General features: G+C 39.8%; 1 protein-coding gene across 4 annotated transcripts in view; it reads right to left on the reverse strand.

Annotated features, from left to right (window-relative positions):
- The window catches only part of NOL4 (nucleolar protein 4), a 190185-nt gene that overhangs the window by 40920 nt on the left and 129934 nt on the right, over positions 1–19331 (reverse strand). For 2 of the 4 annotated variants that reach the window (XM_008497571.1, XM_030445330.1), the window contains exons 7-8: positions 4130–4309; positions 3199–3390 (exon numbers count right to left, since the gene is read on the reverse strand). In XM_008497571.1, coding sequence (XP_008495793.1) covers positions 3199–3390; positions 4130–4309 — 372 coding nt within the window. The remainder of the gene's footprint in view (positions 1–3198; positions 3391–4129; positions 4310–19331) is intronic. The other 2 variants (XM_008497573.1, XM_008497572.1) reach the window with 1 other exon arrangement.

Genomic DNA, 19331 nt, shown 5'->3' on the forward strand with positions numbered 1-19331 from the left:
AGGTAGAGATCCCATCCAAAAGCCAGTGATTTCTGTGCAAACTTCATTCTCAATGAAAGATCCTGAGCAAGATCATAGAATTTAGCAAGACATCATTCTCAAGCATCCATAAGCAAGCCACAATAGGAGAAGAAAAACAATCTTTCTTACAATTCATGAGAAAAAACTCTGACAGTGCCTTGCTGAGGGATACACTTGTGTCAGAATGAAAATGAAAGTGGAACAATAAGCAGCTGAACAGTCACATGAGAGAAGCATTTCCATTATAGAAAAAGAATTCTTCAAAGGACTATTAATAACAAGAAGATATATATAAGCTGCCTTGGAGTCTGTGGACAACTGTCTGCCATAAGTAGAAACAGAATAACTATAAGCAATCCCTTAAAAATATAAATACTAAGAAATACGTTAATTAACTCTATGAACACTCATGAGACTGAGTTTTTCCCATTGCCTCAGAGCTAGAATGGGCTTGTTTTACAGCACAAACTGCCATTTGGATTACAGATGACAAATAACAGACAGAAGCAAGCTTCAGGCATGTTTTTTCATCTTTACTATGTGGTCTTAGACTCATTTAACCCAGCTTTTATGGTTTCTCTTCATTTTACAATATGACACTGTAGACAGCTGCAGTTCCACACACAACCTGAACTGTCAAATGCCACATACGAGTTTATTCTCTTTTTTTCTTGCAACTAGATGCTCAAAATGTAGCATACTGAACCTGAACAAAAATTTAAAACTTGTCTTTACTATGTCTTTAGCAAAAAGCATCTCCTGTGGAGATTATTATCTGACATCCTACTTAATATAACAACAGTATCACCATTGCTCCTGAGACTATGGTTATCTTGTTTTGCTACATTTCAGAGCAGAACCTGATTGAAATCAACACTAACATGTCCTTTCATGATTGTTTCCAACAAATGTTACAATCCAGGCAAAGTGATTCTTTTCCACTGCCAAAATGGCAAGTACTTTTAAAACAAGTGCTTCTGTCCAGAGTAGCACTGTTTTACAGCTGATAGGAGGATGCTGATACAATAACCTTGAAATCAGAAAATAATTTAAAAGAACAAATGGAGATGTATTAAGTTTCAGAATTATTCAAAACACAAACATAAAATACCATTTATTCTCTTAGGAAGTTAATGGGAGCTCCCCCAAAGACAATGGATAGTCTTGGGCTCATTACCCTACCTCTGAATGGGGAAGCAGGACAGATTTCCTCCAGACCCAAGAGGGCTCAATTGGCATGAGCTCCAGTGCCTTGTCACTTCCATTCATGGGCAGCAAAGTCAGTATTTTAAAAGGTAATTTATTTGTTTAAAAATGCCATAAACTGTCATGGAACATTGTAAAAACATGAAATATTTCTAAACTATAAAGATTGCCTGTTTTGGATTGTGTTCCTGGTAATGTCTGGTCCTTTTCTCCTCCCAGGTATAAATTTGATCCTGCAACCTTTATGCACATGAAAGCAGCATTTGCAAATGTGCACTGAAGTCAAGCCAACACAGCTCTTAAGGGTCAGGCTGTTAAGTCCCTTATTCACAATGGAAAACAGTTGTGCAAGTCTTTCAGATGACAGAAAATGATCCAGTTTACATAACTGCTCATCAGTGTGAATTATGACAGTAATGAGACCATAAATTGGAACAGTCAGGAGACTTGCTAGCATCAGCTAATTTTATAAGCATTTTCAATTGGAAGTACAGCAAAATAAAAATATTTGGCACTGTGAAAGCTGAACTTGATATTGCTGGACTATTTTCAGTAAATAGTAAGTAGATGTAATTTGATGCTACTTGGTGTATTGGAGAAAATATTTACTTTCTAGTCTTCCTTCTTTTATTTTGGAAGGCTATATAATGTGACATGTACACCACCAGTCAATCTTTGGCACTTTTATCTATACAGATGTCTTTTATTCTACCTGTCTCTCTTCATCTGTGTTTCCATTGTTCAGAGACAATGTTATCCCAATGTTTCAAGTAAGAAAGCCAAGCAGTCAATTAGAATCACAAACACATACAAAAATGCAGTCTCTGTCTTTGCTTTTTTGTTACCCAATAGTGGTCTTACTCTACAAATAAACCTGATATTTTGTTCTTAAAACTTTCAGCTAGCATCTTAAACAACATATGGCAATAATAAATACTTTGCAGAGACCGAAGGAAAAAGAAAGAATGAGAGAAACACTAAAACTCATTTATCTCCAACAACTTTTTAATATAATCTGTAGGTTTGCAGATGCTTTATTTTAAAGAAATTATTTGTTTAATGACTAAATGATACCTATTTGTAATGATGAGGTGGTTTTACTGTCATCTAAAGGCCAGAGAGATGGCTAAGATATATCAAAGAAGTGTAGCTACCTAGTTTCTTCTATCTTTGCCATGTTTTTGAGATACAAAGATTTTTTAGAGATAATGTAGCTGCCCATTGGTGAGAGGACATTATTTTCCCATTCTCATTACATTAAAATAATAGTATGTGCAAGCACTGACAGCTGCATAGCAACATATCTTTCACTGTCTTTGGTTGAATTACAATTACTAAACTGCTGGCACACTCAAACCATAAGTTTGAGGTCCATGCTTTAAAACCATTTAATGCATTTTGCACACCTATATGTCAACTGAGAAATTTTACTAAATGTAAATTTACAGGCTAAAATGTACAAGAAAAAAAACCCATTGACAGTGTGTGGTTACTATTCTGGGCATTTGCTTGGGTGTAGCATTTTTTAGCAGGATCTAATTTTAATAAAGCTCACAAAAAGCCAGTTGGCCGGAGGAATTTTAAAGAAAAAAAACATATTATTGTGAAACTTTTCCAGTCAAAAATCTCTACCTGTAACCTAAAGTAGGAAATAAGTCACCATATATGCCATGAGTTGTTTTCCCTTCTTATGCCTTGCTTTGTTTTGCTTTTCGTATACATCCATACTGGCTCATCTCATGGATACAAGTGTCTCATAGCACTCTTAAAACCAGTGAACAAAAGGAATAAATTCAGGAAGAATGAAGAAGGGAAAAAAACAACCCTCTGACCTGGTATTACCCAAAACAAAAAGAAAAACCAACCGGAAAAAAAAAAAAAAAAGACACTAAGATGAAAACAAAATAGTGCCATGGATTTACATATGGGGTTTTGATGGAAACTAGGGCTGGGTTTTAAATCAAAACTCACCATCTCAAAACCACTTCTTTTCATCCGCCTGCAGGACTTGAGGTAAGTACGGATGCGCTTTCTGGCACGCTCTTGATACTCAGGGAATTGTCGCCTGCATGAGTCAATGATAGCCTGGATCTTTTCTTTGGGCTGCTTAGAGATTGGGACCATTCGGTCTAAGTTTTCATCTACAAACAGCCTGACAAACATCTGTTGGCAAGAGGGAGACAGAGGAGATGGGTTTGGAGGGTGGCTCTCTTCTCTTCCTAGCTTCCTGTCTTGATTACTGAGAGGAAGACACCTTTTAGATCCACTGAAGAGCTTTGTAATGGGAAGCCAGAAATATTAAGCAAACAGTTCTTTAAAGGGTTATTTGGGGTGGGCTGGTTTAAAAAAATAAAAAGAAAAAGAAGAAGACAAGGAAAGAATAGTCTATAGAATACAGAACTTGTGAGATAAACCAGAATAGACTGTGAAAATAGGCACTCCTTACGTTTAACTATTAACAATAAGCTGCGATTGCTAATAATTTTATTGAACCGAATCCCACTTTTTCTGCTTTTGAAAAATCGCTCGTATTTTCATGCATAATTACATACATTGGGAAAGCAGCTGACCAATGCAATGGTCTTCTGATAATCTAGTTACAGCCCCTTTCCACTCCGTGGGTGAACATGCACAGACAGCCCTGCACACCCGCACACAGGGACACACATGCACGCACACGCAGCAAAGCTTCGTCTGCCTCGCTGGTAAAGATGGCACTCTGCCTTGAAATTCTAAATAAAACACAGTGAACCTGTCATCCAATGTCGAGAGGCATTAAAATAATAAAAATCAAAATAAACCCTGCAAATTAAACCAATGGGCCTTTAATATTGTCAAACTGACCCATAAATAACAAAGGAAAAGGAATAGTGAACCAGGCGGCCGATGCAGGCAGACTTACGTTAAAAGCTTTGAGTCGCTCAGCTTCTACCCCATCTGATTCATTAACCTTCTCGGGATCTTCCTGCTCGTCATGGTCATCCTCATCCTCATCTCCTCGATTCAGAGACAAATCTTCAGCACCTCTGCCTACACTCTCATTCTTGCCAGAGTCATAGCTTGAGTAGCTATGTGCAGGGGACTGAAAATAGACAAAAAGAAGACGCTTGTAAAAATTCACCATGGAAATGAGGTCTAGTCATCAAAAATGCTTTATAAATATTTAAAGAAATCCATTTCTTTATATTCTTTGTTCAACATAAAGTGCTCACAATCCTTGTAAGAGTGAGTAAATCACAACAATATTCATTTCAGTATTTTAAAAAATTGTGAGTAGCTGAAAATTCAGTAATCCAATTAAAAAATTAATTACCTATGATAACTAGAGTAAACATAAGATCTTTACCATACAACCTTGTTAAGTACTACATACAGAAGTTTCTAACAAATACCACCTGCTTTGTATTAGACAAAATATAAATAAGGAGTTTATTTACACAAAACTATAAAGGACTAAAGATTACACACCTAAGGCAGAGAGGATTTAAGTAGGAAGCATTACTGTTAATCCAATCAATACAAGATATTATCAAGAGCTGCAATAAATTATTGAAAACACGGAGATAATTATGTCCTTGTTTCACTTGCAAAACCCCAGAATGAATTAATGATCATGTAGGTTTGTTAAGTTTGAATGCTAGTCTAAAAACTCTGTAGTAAGCCCATTTTCTATTTGCATATGAACATTTAGAATTTTCTCCTGAGCAAAACATTTAATTTGTTGCATATATCAGATGACCATCTCATTAAAATGCATCCACTTGAAGGACCAAGAAGTTTTCAATTATGAAAAAGTCAATAGTGGGTATTTTCCCTGCAATATCAAGACTTCAGGTACTTGTCTCCTCTGCATACACTTCTAACTGCAGACCACAAAAAGACATCAGCAATAATCAGCCTTCTACAACTTCACACTCTGAGATCAAAGTTCCCCCCCCAGTCCCACAAAAGTATCAGAGACTATCTTCCCCAGAGCCATCAGATTCATGTTTAGGTAATTCAGAGCACAAGTTTACTTCTATAATATTTTAGTCCTGTAATATTTCAATATTTTCCTCTCTTGCTTCAAAGCCTGCTCTACTCTATTAACTTCAGAGAGATCTTAATCAGGTACCAACACCATGAACTTCACACACATGATTCCTTAGGTGCCTCCTGCCTGAATGTCACCAATAGTCAGGAGCATAATGCCTCAGTCAAAAATAAATTCCAAATACTTAAAATCACGTGTCTTGATTTACATTCTGAACCTCCTAAAACTGTCTTTATTTCAAGGGTGTTTTTACCAATTATGAAATGTAACTGGGTAATGAAGCAGGAAAGGCCAACAAAAAACCTGATCTTTAAGGTATAACTCTTGCTTTATATTCTTACTCAAACTCCTTTTTTTCTTTTCTATATTAATTTCCATCGTATGCTGGTCCTTTCTACACCATTAGTTTTGCAGTAACTCCCATTTATTATTAGCAATCCCCCTTTTTTATCTGTCCTTTACACACTACATTCTCAAAATACAAAACCACTGGGGATTAATTTTTTAATTCCTGATGTTCCTAACTTCACATCTTGCAGCCTCTCTCAGCTTCTTCCCTGAGTCTCTGCACTTTTCAGAGCATTTTCAGCTCCATAGATCCTTATAGCAGATATAGCAAGAATGAGAAAACACAAGTAGCAAGCTCACCATCACCTCTTCTCTTCCTACAGCTTAGGACTGCACAGTTATGAGGCTAAAATTAGCCAGGATTCAGAACAGCAGACATGAGATGGCATTGGGAGAAAAGACTTGGGAGATCAGTAAAAAAAAACAAAACAAAAAACTGTTCCTTTTCTTGACACACTGATATTTTGTTCTGAATGTCTGACAGTTCTGATAAATCTTCCTTGCAGGAGGTGTTGTATTTATTGAATTATGAGGCTCCAGAAGAATATGGTTTCATCCCAGTATGAGAAGATAGCTATAACTTGTGTCTAACATATATAAGCAACAGTATTTGGCCATCAGCTACAGAAAGCCAACAGCTGCAGCATGGTAGCCTGTTATGAAGGAAAAAAAAAAGTGTGATTTTCCTTGATACTGAAGGGATTCCAGGAAGACAAAAATTAAAAAAGAAAGTTACCATTACTTCAGTGTTAAACTTATTGTAATTGTGTCAAAGTGCTATGCAGCAGAAGATCTGACCTAGACTGCAGGACTGGTGCTTTTGTACTCCATTTCACCTCAAACTACAGCTATACAGCATGTGAGGGGCTTCTAGATAATAAGCAAGCCATTTCATGTGCTAGGCACCACATAAAGCTGCAGTAAGCAGAACATACTGCCCTGAAGAACCCTACTGTCTGAAACCCTTGTTCTGCAAACACTTGATTTCACATGAGTCGTTTCATCAGACTAAATCCAATTAGCCTACTCATGTGCATGCAGCTAAACAGATGCAAAACTGATTTCAGTATGTACATATGTTTGGGCTGGATGCCAAGATCATAAATTATGCACCAGGAGTGAGATTTGCTTTTGTGAAGGAAAGAAATCCAGGCCAAAATGGATTAGCTGCGTCCCTCAAAAATACAATAGTAATTTCTTTTTTAAGAAACCATTGCAGGGAGGGCCTTGTCCAATGTCTAAATATTTATTTAAAGAACAACTTTACCATCTTAAATGAACCATGCAGAATCACATATGCTGAAAAAGTTGCTTGACATAAATCCATATTTATTCATTATGGATTTGAAGACCATGCACAGTAGCAGGAAAAAGGTGGGGTTTTTCCTAGCTGTTGCATCAGCAAACTGAGGTAAGAGGCTATAAAAGCTGTTAGAATAAAGTTTCTACCTTTTTGGTTTTCTACACAGATGAATATTAAGTCAGAGAAGGAACAGACTGATTCTCTCACTTGTGTTGACTCTGCAGTTGTGCAAAAGCAGAGAAGCATTTTCTGTTTGGAAATCTACTAAGCAGCTGCAATACTAAACAAACATAGAGTAGGAGAGCAGAGGACAATTTTACCTTTGGACACATTCCCCAATTTTAGGTCTTGCACTGTCAGCAAAAGACTGCTCCCACCTTTGCCAGGCAGAAACGTGCTCATTCAGATTGACACATACATTTTCCTGGTCCTGCACTGAAACAGACTGGAGAAGTCATCCTGGTTAAATATTTTTTCTTTTGCCAGTCTATCTAAGATCAGGATTGGTTCTTGGCTCCATCTTACCACCTGAAAGCACAAACCTTTTGGCTGACAACGAAGTGTGAACATGGAAGGGACAGAGGGAGCACACAGCAATGCAAGATTAAAGCAATCATGTAGCAGAAGCATTAGTAGACACAAGGTGTTCCACAGGAGAAACCTTTGTGTTTAGCAGATGTAGGCTGGAAAACAAAGCAACAGCAAGTAAAATGAGAAATTATTCAAGGGGAACAAAAATGAGAAATTATTCAAGAAAAACAAATGAGGTGAAGGCTAAGGCCAAGCACATTGCCTCTTCCAAACATTTAAATTATTTTAAAGTTGTCTTAAAAATACAGAGATGTTTACAGATATATTCTGGCCACTTTTGCCTTGCCCTTTTCTGAAGGTTCTAAGCTCACTATTTTAATCACTTCCTTGCAATAATAAGTATTAGATACTTCTGCTTTATAAAAATGAAGGTAAATGCTCTTGTCCAACAACCTACTTTCAAGAGCTTGTAACATGAAATATCAACATCTTTCTAAAATATTACAAGTCAGCAACAAAAGTCATCTGAAGTAAAGCAAGTGTCAAATTGTACAATTAAAGCACCTATGAGCACATCACAGAGTTATTGAGTTAATCTTGCTGCCACAGAATAAGGTCAAAAGGTCATTTCTAACCACTGTTTGTCTGGTTGTTACCTTAAGACTTCCAGTGAGTGAGATGCAATGCATCCCTGTATCAATGTGTATCAATGTGGCACTGTCTTCAGAATTGTTAAAATATTCTTAACACACACCTCTGACTTTCATACACAGTACTAAGCCTATTCCTTCTTCACCCATCAACTTCATATTACAATGTAGGACAATCTTTCTAATAAATACATTTGTAGTGTAACAAGGCAACCAGGTGCCACTAATTGCCAGGTAGTGGGCATGAGCTTGTGTCAAGCCCACCTGTGCCTAATTAGGGCGGGCCCCCACTGCGCATGAGCAGGACAAGGGGCCCATAAAAGGTGAGGCCTAAGACACAGGCTCAGCTCAGTCCTGAGCAAGTCAGCAGAGAGGTCAGTTGCTCTTGGAACAACAGCACCGATCCAGGCTAGTCAACTCTGAGAGCCATAGGCTTAGAGCATTGCTCACGAGTCTCTGCTGGAACACCTGGTTGGACCTTGAAGCGCTGTTCCATAAAAGAGGTTCGTCTTGCTACATACATTCATACAATCAGAGAATCATTAAGGTTGGAGAGTACCTCTAAGATCATCAGCTCAACAGCACCAGCCAACCAAGCCATGTTCTGAAGTGCTACATCCATACATTTTTTTAACACCTCCAGGGATGGTGACTCTACCACTTCCCGGGGAAGCCTGTTCCAATGCCTGACCATTCCTTCTGTAAAAAAAAAATTTTTCCTAATATCCAATATAAGCTTCCCCTGGTGCAACTTGACTCCATTTCCTCTTGTCCTATCACCAGATCCATGGGAGAAGAGACCAACTCCCATCTCATTACAACCTCTTTTCAGGTAGTTGTAGAGAGAAGTAAGGTCTCCCCTCAGCCTCCTTTTCTCTAGACTGAAAAATCCCTTGCATGCTAAGAAACTCATGTTTTCCAGATTCATAATTGTTCTTCCTGGTCTGCTCTGGATGTTCTTCATTTGGGTTGAAACTTTCTCAAAAAGCAGTTCCCAAAACTCCAAAGTGTATTCCATTTGAGACCTTTCTGTGGAAAATACATTCTTTATTGCTTGACTGATTTCTAATATACTTACAACAGAAATACTTTATAATCTTATTTGTGAGTTAAAAGAATACCCCATATATGCAGAAGACTGCAATGCAGAAACCCCACAGCTGCCAATGGAAGTAATGCCATTATTTTGTGAGAAATACAGCAGAAGTAATCCAGAATAATAAATGTAAAGTCTACTACAGTTTCTCACCAGCTAATAGATCAGATACTGGTGTATGGCCAACAGACATGGTGTGAGGATGGTACCGCATTAACCCACTGCAGGACAAGTGACAGCAAGAGACTTCTGTCCCTTTCTTTCTTCTCTTTCTACATCTCAGTATTTCACCCTGTACTACTGAATGCACAAAAGTCTACAATTTCAGCAATAACTCTTGCAAATCAGGTACACTTTTATGTGTATTTTCCATATTTATGAGTTTTCCACATTGCACAGAACTTGATTACAGAAGGTAGTGTTTGGGTTTTTTACGTTAAATCTATAAAATACATAATATAAATAACACATTAGAAAACATAAGATATATTTGGCACATACATACCATTTTGGTAATAAGAGGTGAAACTATTAATTTCTCCTCAGTTTCCCTGCTCAATTCATACAGTAATGCAGGAGGCATAACTGGAAAACTAGGGTTCAGCTATTATTCTGGGCAACCCTCTTTCAGCTTTTATAGACAGAAGTCCAGCTCTCTATTATTTTTCATTAATAAGACATTTTTTTTGCAATCCCTCTTAAATCCTATACATTTCTCTCTTCAAGAATTTACTCTTGTTATCTTTTTTACATGGCCCCTTTAAATCTTCATTCTGCCATGTGTGTGGAACTTTACTGCCCATAAATTTTTTTATCCTTACACAAGACTATGAAGTCTCAGATAAAATTCCACCATCTCACAATTTATTTAAAGATCCAATTAACCTAATTTTTATAAACTTGTCACACATTTGCTCATCTTACTCATATCTTTCCAGCTGACTATGACCAGTTCACTGCCCTTGTTACAGCAAAATTGGCCTTTATGCTTCTTCATAAGATTTCACCCTTGATAAGGGGAAGGTGTAACTGTCTAAAATTCCACTGTTTGAAGCATGAGGATAACAGTATTTTTACTGGAAGAATGGAGAGCTAACGTCTAGGGTTTCATAGGTCTGACTGTATAGAAGTGTTATCTAACACATAAAGTGCTGTGGAGTAGATAGTATAAGACATTTTTACACAAAACTTGTATTACTCTGAAATGTTAAAAGAGCTTTTCTCTTCACTCTGTGTTGAGCTCCAGAAAGACAAGTGATCATTTATTTATAATAAAAACCAAGAAATAAAAATATTTTTCTCCTAAATTATTTTGGACATGATCTTTTCCCCAGTAATTTTTTTTACAGTAGTTACTGAGAGACCAGTGACTGTTCCCAAGACTATCTACTTCTTTCTAAGTAATTAGCCAGTCCATATCATATTATCTGTTTGCTTATAATATTCCATTCCCCAGAAGCTCATTTATTAACAATTAATAAAGGAAACTGCAAATTACCCAGATGCTTTGATTCCAGTAGGATTTATCTAGATAGAAGTTTGGGTAATTGAAAGATAAGAAATAATTGAAAGACCTCCTGAAACGTAGATCTTCCTCTGGTATATTTTCTCCTGTTAGTTAAAATATAGCATTTCCCAGCTCCATCTCCACTGGTACTGACTGACATTATTGAAATACATCACTTTGCCCTAATAGAAATAAACTCAGAAATTAAGCACAGTAAAAAAGAGAGGCAGCTGAGAATTTTTGGTCAAATAGAAGAATGAAGGATATTTAGAGGTGATAGTTTATGCATGAGAAGTTTATTTCTAATTCATCCACAACCAATCTCTTCCTATCTTATTCACCACCTTCAGGAAGGCTCCTGAAGGAACTTTTTTTTCCTATCTTATTCACCACCTTCAGGAAGGCTCCTGCTCCTTCTCCAGCCATTCTGGAGGGGAAGAATTCTTGCAGGATCAGAATAAGTGTGTCCAAAACTCCCCAGCCCACCAGTTTCAAGAGTACCACAGCAGAGCTGATTTAACAGAACAGGATACTTGCCTACTTCTCACAAATTTTACTTTACAAAGCCATTTTATTAATGACCTCTAGAACTCCTGTCACTGATACAGCAAGAAAAACACCTTCAACCAAATATTAAAAAAAACCAAGTTACATAACCCCCAATAACTGGTCATATTGCTGCTGTGTTTTTGGCAAAAAATACTATGTTCTTTGTGGGAGCTGAAAAGCCAAAGCTGAATGGTGGGAGACTCAAATAAAAGCCTAAATTATTTCTGGCATCATACACTGCTATTTTGAAGCTTTAAAAGGATCTGACAGAGCTTCTGTGAATCTGAGAAACAGAGACTGCCACATAGGAAAGCTCCATCACAAGTTTCTGGATTTCTGCAAACTGTGAGCTAAGAGAGGTTTTAAACACTCACTATAGTGCACTCAAAATCAAATCAGAAGATTTGAATGAGGAAGCAATATTCTTTTAAGAGTCTACTTTACTAAAATATATAACTTGCCTTACTATTAAAGATAAGAAAACTTCTTGAGTGGTGTCCTAAGGAGAGCATTGGCATACTTTGCAGGTAATAGGAAAGCTCTGTGCAAGAAAGAGCCTGGTTCTTGTGCTTTTATCAAAATGCTTTCATCAAAAACTTCGGCTGAAAAACTACAATTTCCAATTTTTTGTGATATTTTGACCTTTTTCTAAGAGGCTTTACAGTTTCCACCCAGATTCCACAGTCTTTCTATTTGACAGATTTTTGTTCAGTTTTTGGTTTTGTTTGTTTGGGTGTTCTTTGGTTTTTTTCATTTCTAAAATGAAATAGTGGCACCTTGTCTGGGAAGCAGGGAAATTTTTTCTTATGAAATATACTTCAGTGACTACTGAGTTTCACATTACAGACAGACAGTGAGCATTTTTGACCATCAGTTATTTGGCCACTTGTTAGACAAATGGCTGGTAAGAATTACAAACTGTTTTTTGCAAAAATACTGAGCTATAACTTTCTTCTTGTTATATTTTAATTGAGAATGTAACCTATAACATAGGCAACGTACTTATGCAGTAACTAAGATGGAGAAGACCTAAAAAATCCTGAATATTACAATGACAATCACAGTGCAAGCCTCAATACTTTCACTCCTTTTTTTGCAGCCTGTCCTCCCCTAAGTAACAGAAGGGTAAAACACAATTGAGCACATCAGTAGGGATATAAGTAGTTGAGTTTGCTAGCAGCTTTCCAAAAGGAAACAGCAGAACTCCTGACAAAACTCAAGCTATTTGTCAATAGAAGATTAGACTTCTGGCCCACTTACTAGCCAACAGTGAGACTCCTATTGCTAGGAATTATCCCAAGCTGCTGTTCATTTTCCAGACTAAAAGTAGGTGCTGAATACTGCACCTGTAGTCCCAGCCTCTGAAGTCTGAGATACAGGAGTGAAATAATTTCTTTAGTAGTAGTTTAAGTGTACTAAGCTTAGTGTTTTATTTCTAGGACTTCAATTTCCAAGGACTAACAGATAATCAAGGGAAATAATGTTATTGTAAACAGAGAGAGCAAGTTTTCCTGTCATCATGGCATAATCACATGCTCTATTTTAATCATGAGCACACTGCTGCTGGAAAACCTGAATCCCCTTCCTTATTTTAGCTGTGAGGAATACAAACCACATGCAATTCACTGGTTTAGTCATGGGCCCCTTGACAACCATCTACCAGGAGCCAGAAAATTGCCACAATCTTTGTTCTTTTTTTCTCCTCACTTGCTATTCCTTCTGCTAATGCCCCTTTCCCTCAGTTGAAACCATTTTTTTCCACGTGGCTTTCTCCTGAAATCTTGCACTCTTTTCTTTCACTTAGAACTCATTATGCCCTGGTTATTATTTCTCCATTCTCTTCTTACATTGCTCTCTTGACTCTCATAGTATTTCCTTCACATCTTACTCCCTAAATTTCTTTCTGCTCCCTCTTGCCATTAATTTAAGCTGTGACATCAAAATGGTTCAATAACCTGTTTTCTTCTTCAATTACCATCACAAAACGGAAAGCTATTTTCTCAGGTCCCAAAGAATAAATCTGTTTCAGGACCCTGTGCTTATTTCTGAGCAACACCCCTTGAGTCTACAACTGTTAGCTGCAAGTGAAGCCCTTGCTAAGAGAATTACAACCACAGAGAACCAAAACACTTTCTATCTGCCTCTTTATTCCACTGACTTTCTCTTCCTCTCACTTTACCATAACAGTTTTCTACTTGTTCATAGCAGCTCAGATATATGCAAGCTTTTTCTTTCTGCAAAGCAATGTTCCCAAGGAGCAAACATGTTCACAGGTGAAAGGGTTCAAGTTGTATCAGGAAGTCAGGAGATAAGAAACATGGTTTTTGACACTTACTTCCACATTGCTACCCTGTCTCTATATATTCCAGGAAAACTGGAGACGGGAGCTATGCAAGAGGCTTTCAGGTTGTACAAAGTCTCTAAAGAGGCTTCCAGAAAGGAACAGCAGTGACAGATGTAGGGATAATAAAACAGTACTGGAGGGGTTTGTGTGTTACGAGAGCAGCAGCAAAAGAAAGGAGAACTTGTTTGCACTAAGACAAATAAATCAAAAAATGTGAAGGATGCCTCTGTCCCAGTCTTGCCAAGACTTTTGCAAAAGAGTGCTATTTGAGGTCCAGGAACCTGGCAACCCCCTACAAAGTCTGCCTGAGACTGCACAGCAGCTGAACTTATTAAACACATAGTTATATGCTGAGCTGTGGACCTGTGTTTTCTAATATGGAAGGAGGACCAGCATTTTTTTTATCCTAACTCATATGAATAAGAAAAATACAGTATACAGGGAAAAAAGTAGAAAATAATGAAGGACAAAGAATGATTGGGACAAGAGAGGAAAATGGTTTAACAATGAACTTTTTCTGGTGTGCTCTTTCTGAAGTCACCATAAGCTCTTTGTCATGCTGATTTCCTCTTCCTACATCATTCCTACACAAGAGCATTTCAGAGTGTCCTGGTTTGGGCCAGGATAAAGGTGGTTTTCTGTTTTTGTACTTTTGCTTCTAGCTAAGTCTCCTGTAAGTAGCTGCACTTGCTGAAACTAACAGCAAGTTTCTTAGTGTCTGTTTCTAGGATTGATAACACTTGATGTTTATAGTTACTGCTAGAGACTGGTATGCAGGGCCAAGGACACTGATCAGCTCTGCATGAAAACATTTTACCGTCCAGGAGGATACAGAGGTCCCACCTGAGCCCTCCTTTAGGGAGGATCAGACAAGATAGATGCCAGAATTGACCAAACAGAGTATTCCATCCCATATACGTCACACTCAGTATAAACTTGAGGCATCACGAGGGCCGAGCCAGATCCCAGATCTTTTCCGGATCTTTTCCTGCTTCCCTTCCTCCCTGGCATCCTGGAAGGATCCTGTCCATTCGTCTGCCTGTGGTCCTGATCCGTGCCAGCCCATATCTGTGTGTTCCTGCCTCCGGTTCCCGACTGCTGCCGACTCCAGGAGTCCAGCCTGGACTTTCCCAGGGCTGCCCTACAGCCTCGGTGGTGACGTGAGAGTTATTGGGGGAGAGGGGGGAGGAATGTGGTTTCCATTTTCCTGTATATTTGTATATATTTAGTAATTTTTCCCTATTTACCATTACTGTTTCATTAAAGTTGTGTAGTTTAGTTTCCAACTCATAAGTCTCTCTCCCTTATTCTCTCTCCTTTCTTCATCGAGGGGAGAGAGAGATTAATAGAGAGCGTCTGTTATTCGGTTTAATTGCCGGGCCAGTGTTAAACCGTGACAGATTTATTGGCGCCCAACGTGGGGCCCGAGCTAATTGGCTCGAGTCCAGTTTAAATTTTGACTAAATTGCCTGAACAGTTTGAATTCCAACTCCAGAGAAAGAATGGCTTTCCTGAGCTGGAATCAGACCTTGTTCTTTGAAAATTTCACAGGGTTGGAGATTAAACCAATCGTGCCATATCTTTGGTATTTAGGGTATGTGATGTGTATTTTCGCAGCTGGAATTGCTGTTGCTATGTGGGTTTTCGTTCGTAAGAAATGCTTAAGAACCATCGTTGCAATATGGTCCTCCATACTGATGTATATCATCGTGCATGGTGTAGTGGTGTTTCATAGAAGGATTAAGAACTTTGTTGGTAATTACATTTTCAGCCTGCTTTTGAGGAAATACACCACTCTTGGGCTGAGTTCAATGGATTCTAGTCAAAATGGCATTATGATTGTTATAGTTTTGTGCCTCCTGATTCTTGTAGGCATTGTTGTTCAGGTGTCTGTGAATATTTTCATGTGCTACCATATATTGGTGAGGAGTAAGACAATTACAACTAGGGGAACGAGCACACCTCGTAAAGAGAGCACCCCCACTCCTGCCTCTGCAGCCGCTTCTCGCCCCCCCTCACGCAAGGGCACAACTCAGATAAGGCCGGCCAGCATTGCCAGCTTATCGGCTACAGCTCCAGTTGCTGTGTCTACTCCCACAGACACTGCCGCTGCTCAGAAAGCAAGCCCTGCTGCTGCTACTGCTGCAGATGCCTCAGCCTCTCCCCCTCAGCCCACACAGTTACTTGTTGACCCTGTAACTAGGAAAAAAGGAAAACAAGGGAAATCAGAAATTAACCCTTCCAAGTCTGAACAAGATGACCAGGTGATAGAGGAAACAGAGGAAACAGGGGATACTGCCTCTCCTCGTACAGCATTCCCTAGTGCAGAGTCAGATGAGGACTCAGACTCAGAATCTGCTCAGCCATATTCCATGAGAGACTTGCGTACTCTGAGAAAAGATTTCAGCCGTTTTACAGGTGAACCACTCCTCTCTTGGTTATTCCGATGCTGGAATGATGGGGCTGCTACCATAACATTAACTCAGAAGGAAGCTAGGCAGCTGGGCCCTGTAGCCAAAGATGCAGCTATTGATCGGGCATTTGGGGAAAAGGCTGGAACTACTAGCCTGTGGAAACGACTCTTGTCAGCTGTCAGGGAGAGATATCCCTATAAAGAGGCAATAGATTGCCCACGAGTCAAAGCAGCCACACTTGGAAAAGCTATCAGGTATCTGGAAGAATTGGCTGTACGAGAAGTGATCTATAATGATGATGACATTGAAGACCCTTATCACGTACCATGTCCTAAACCTATGTTGCAAAGGTTTGTGCATGCTGCACCATCACCTTTTAACCATACTCTATCAGTACTGCTATGGGTTCCTGCAGAAGTGGATACAACTGTGGGTGAAGTGATTAAAACTGCACGAGAGTGTGAGGAGGCTGTCACAGCCCCTCATCGGGCCTGGGTCTCAGCTATCAAGAGAGCATCTGAGAAACTGCATTCACCCCTTTTTCCTCAGACAGACGGAGGACGCCCCATTGCCACCATTAAGAGGAGACGCCCTCCTATGAGACAGAATCGAGGGAAACAGAATATCCCAAGAGGAATTCTATGGGCACTCCTGTGTGAGTGTGGAGAGGACATGACAAAGTGGGACAAGAAACCTACTGCTGACCTACAGGACCGAGTGATTAAGTTGATGAGTAAGCCGAAGGCAAAAGGAGGTCCTTCTAAAAAGATGGCTGCTCAAATCTCCAGTGTGGAGCTACCCAATCCAAATATGCTGGTGACTCAAGATCCCTGCACATCAGGTGTGAGTACTGGGGATGCAAGTTCCAGTAATGCACATACTGACAATGCTGTATGTGCTCAAGCTTAGAGGTGCCCTGCCTCCAGCCAGGTGGAGGAGAGGGACAACCGAATCTATTGGATTGTGTGGATTCGATGGCCTGGCACATTAGAGCCACAAAAGTATAAAGCCTTGGTGGACACTGGTGCACAGTGCACCCTAATGCCATCGAATCAGAAAGGCACAGACTCCGTCACTATTTCTGGAGTGACGGGGGGATCTAAAGAACTGACTATTGTGAAGGCTGATGTGAGCCTCACTGGAATAAAGTGGCATAAACACCCAATAGTGACTGGTCCAGATGCTCCAAGCATCCTTGGCATAGACTACCTCAAGGGAGGTGATTTTGAGGACCCGAAAGGGTACCGCTGGTCCTTTGGTACTGCAGCTATTAAGACTGAGAATGCAGAATGGCTGCATACTTTGTTTGGCCTTTCAGATAAATCCTTTGTAGTGGGATTGCTGAGGACTACAAACCAGCGTCTGCCAACTGCTACTTCAGTAGTGCATCGTAGACAATATCGTGTCAACAGAGATGCTGTGGTCCCCATTCACAAGCTGATCCGGCAACTAGAGAGCCAAGGAGTGATCAGCAAGACTCATTCACCCTTCAACAGTCCTGTATGGCCAGTGAAAAAGCCAAATGGAGAGTGGAGGCTGACAGTGGACTATCGTGCCTTGAATGAGGTTACACCACCACTAAGTGCTGCTGTGCCGGACATACTAGAACTTCAGTATGAGCTGGAGTCAAAGGCAGCCAGGTGGTATGCTACTATTGACATTGCTAATGCATTTTTTTGCTATTCCTATAGCACCCGAATGCAGAGCACAGTTTGCCTTCACCTGGAGAGGTGTCCAGTACACTTGGAATCGACTGCCCCAGGGGTGGAAACACAGTCCTACCATCTGCCATGGACTGATCCATGATACCTTGGAAAAGGGTGGAGCTCCAGAACATCTACAATACATCGATGACATTATTGTGTGGGGTGACACAGCAAAGGAAGTCTACGAGAAAGGTAAGAAGATAATTGAAATCCTCCTAGAGGCTGGTTTTGCTATTAAAAGGAGCAAGGTTAAGGGACCTGCACAAGAGATACAGTTTCTGGGAGTTAAGTGGCAAGATGGACGTCGCCACATCCCAATGGACGTGATTAACAAAATAACTGCTATGGCCCCACCAACTACCAAAAAGGAAACTCAGTCCTTCTTAGGAACTGTTGGTTTCTGGAGAATGCATATTCCTCTTTATAATCAGATTGTGAAACCTCTCTATGAGGTTACCCGGAAGAAGAAAGACTTTAAATGGGGCTCAGAACAACAAGCTGCTTTTGAGAATATTAAACAGGAGATTGTACAGGCAATGGCCCTTGGACCAATTCGAACAGGGCCAGACATCAAAAATATTCTTTACACCGGAGATGGAGGTGATGGTCCTACATGGAGCCTCTGGCAGAAAGCTCCAGGAGAGACTCGAGGCCGACCTCTAGGATTTTGGGGTCGAAACTACAAAGGCTCCGAAGCCAACTACACAGCTGCTGAAAAAGAGATATTGGCTGCATATGAAGGAGTTAGAGCTGCTTCAGAAGTGATTGGTACTGAAGCACAGCTCCTCCTAGTACCACGATTACCTGTACTGGGTTTTATGTACACAGGTAGAGAATCTTCCCATCATGCTACCGATGCTACCTGGAGTAAATGGATTGCTTTAATCTCACAGAGAGCTAGGATAGGAAGACTCAATCGTCCAGGAATTGTAGAAGCGATAACACATTGGCCAGAAGGCAAACACTTTGGAATGCCACCAGGAAAAGTGGTAAAACGGGCTGAAGAAGCCCCACCATACGACCAACTATCAGAGAGTGAGAAACAATATGCTCTTTTCACTGATGGATCCTGTCGTCTGGTAGGAGGCCATCGAAGGTGGAAAGCTGCCGTATGGAATCCTACACGACTAGTTGCAAAAACAGATGAAGGAGATGGTGAATCAAGTCAATTTGCAGAAGTAAAAGCCATCCAATTGGCTTTGGATATTGCTGAACAAGAAAAGTGGCCGAGACTTTATCTCTATACTGACTCATGGATGGTAGCAAATGCCTTATGGGGTTGGTTAAAGCAGTGGAAGCAAAACAACTGGCAACGTAGAGATAAACCTATCTGGGCTGCTGAACTCTGGAAAGACATTGCTACTAGGTTAGAGAAACTTGATGTAAAAGTGCGTCACGTAGATGCCCACGTACCTTCATATCGAGCTACCGAGGAACATCGAAACAACCAACGAGCAGATGAGGCTGCTCAAGTGTTCCAGATAGATCTGGACTGGGACCATAAAGGTGAACTGTTTTTGGCCAAATGGGCCCACAATGCTTCAGGTCATCAAGGCAGGGATGGAACATATCGATGGGCTCGTGACCGAGGGGTGGATTTATCTTTGGACTCTATTATGCAGG

This window comes from Calypte anna, chromosome 2, assembly GCF_003957555.1.
Source record: "Calypte anna isolate BGI_N300 chromosome 2, bCalAnn1_v1.p, whole genome shotgun sequence".
NCBI lineage: Eukaryota > Metazoa > Chordata > Aves > Apodiformes > Trochilidae > Calypte > Calypte anna.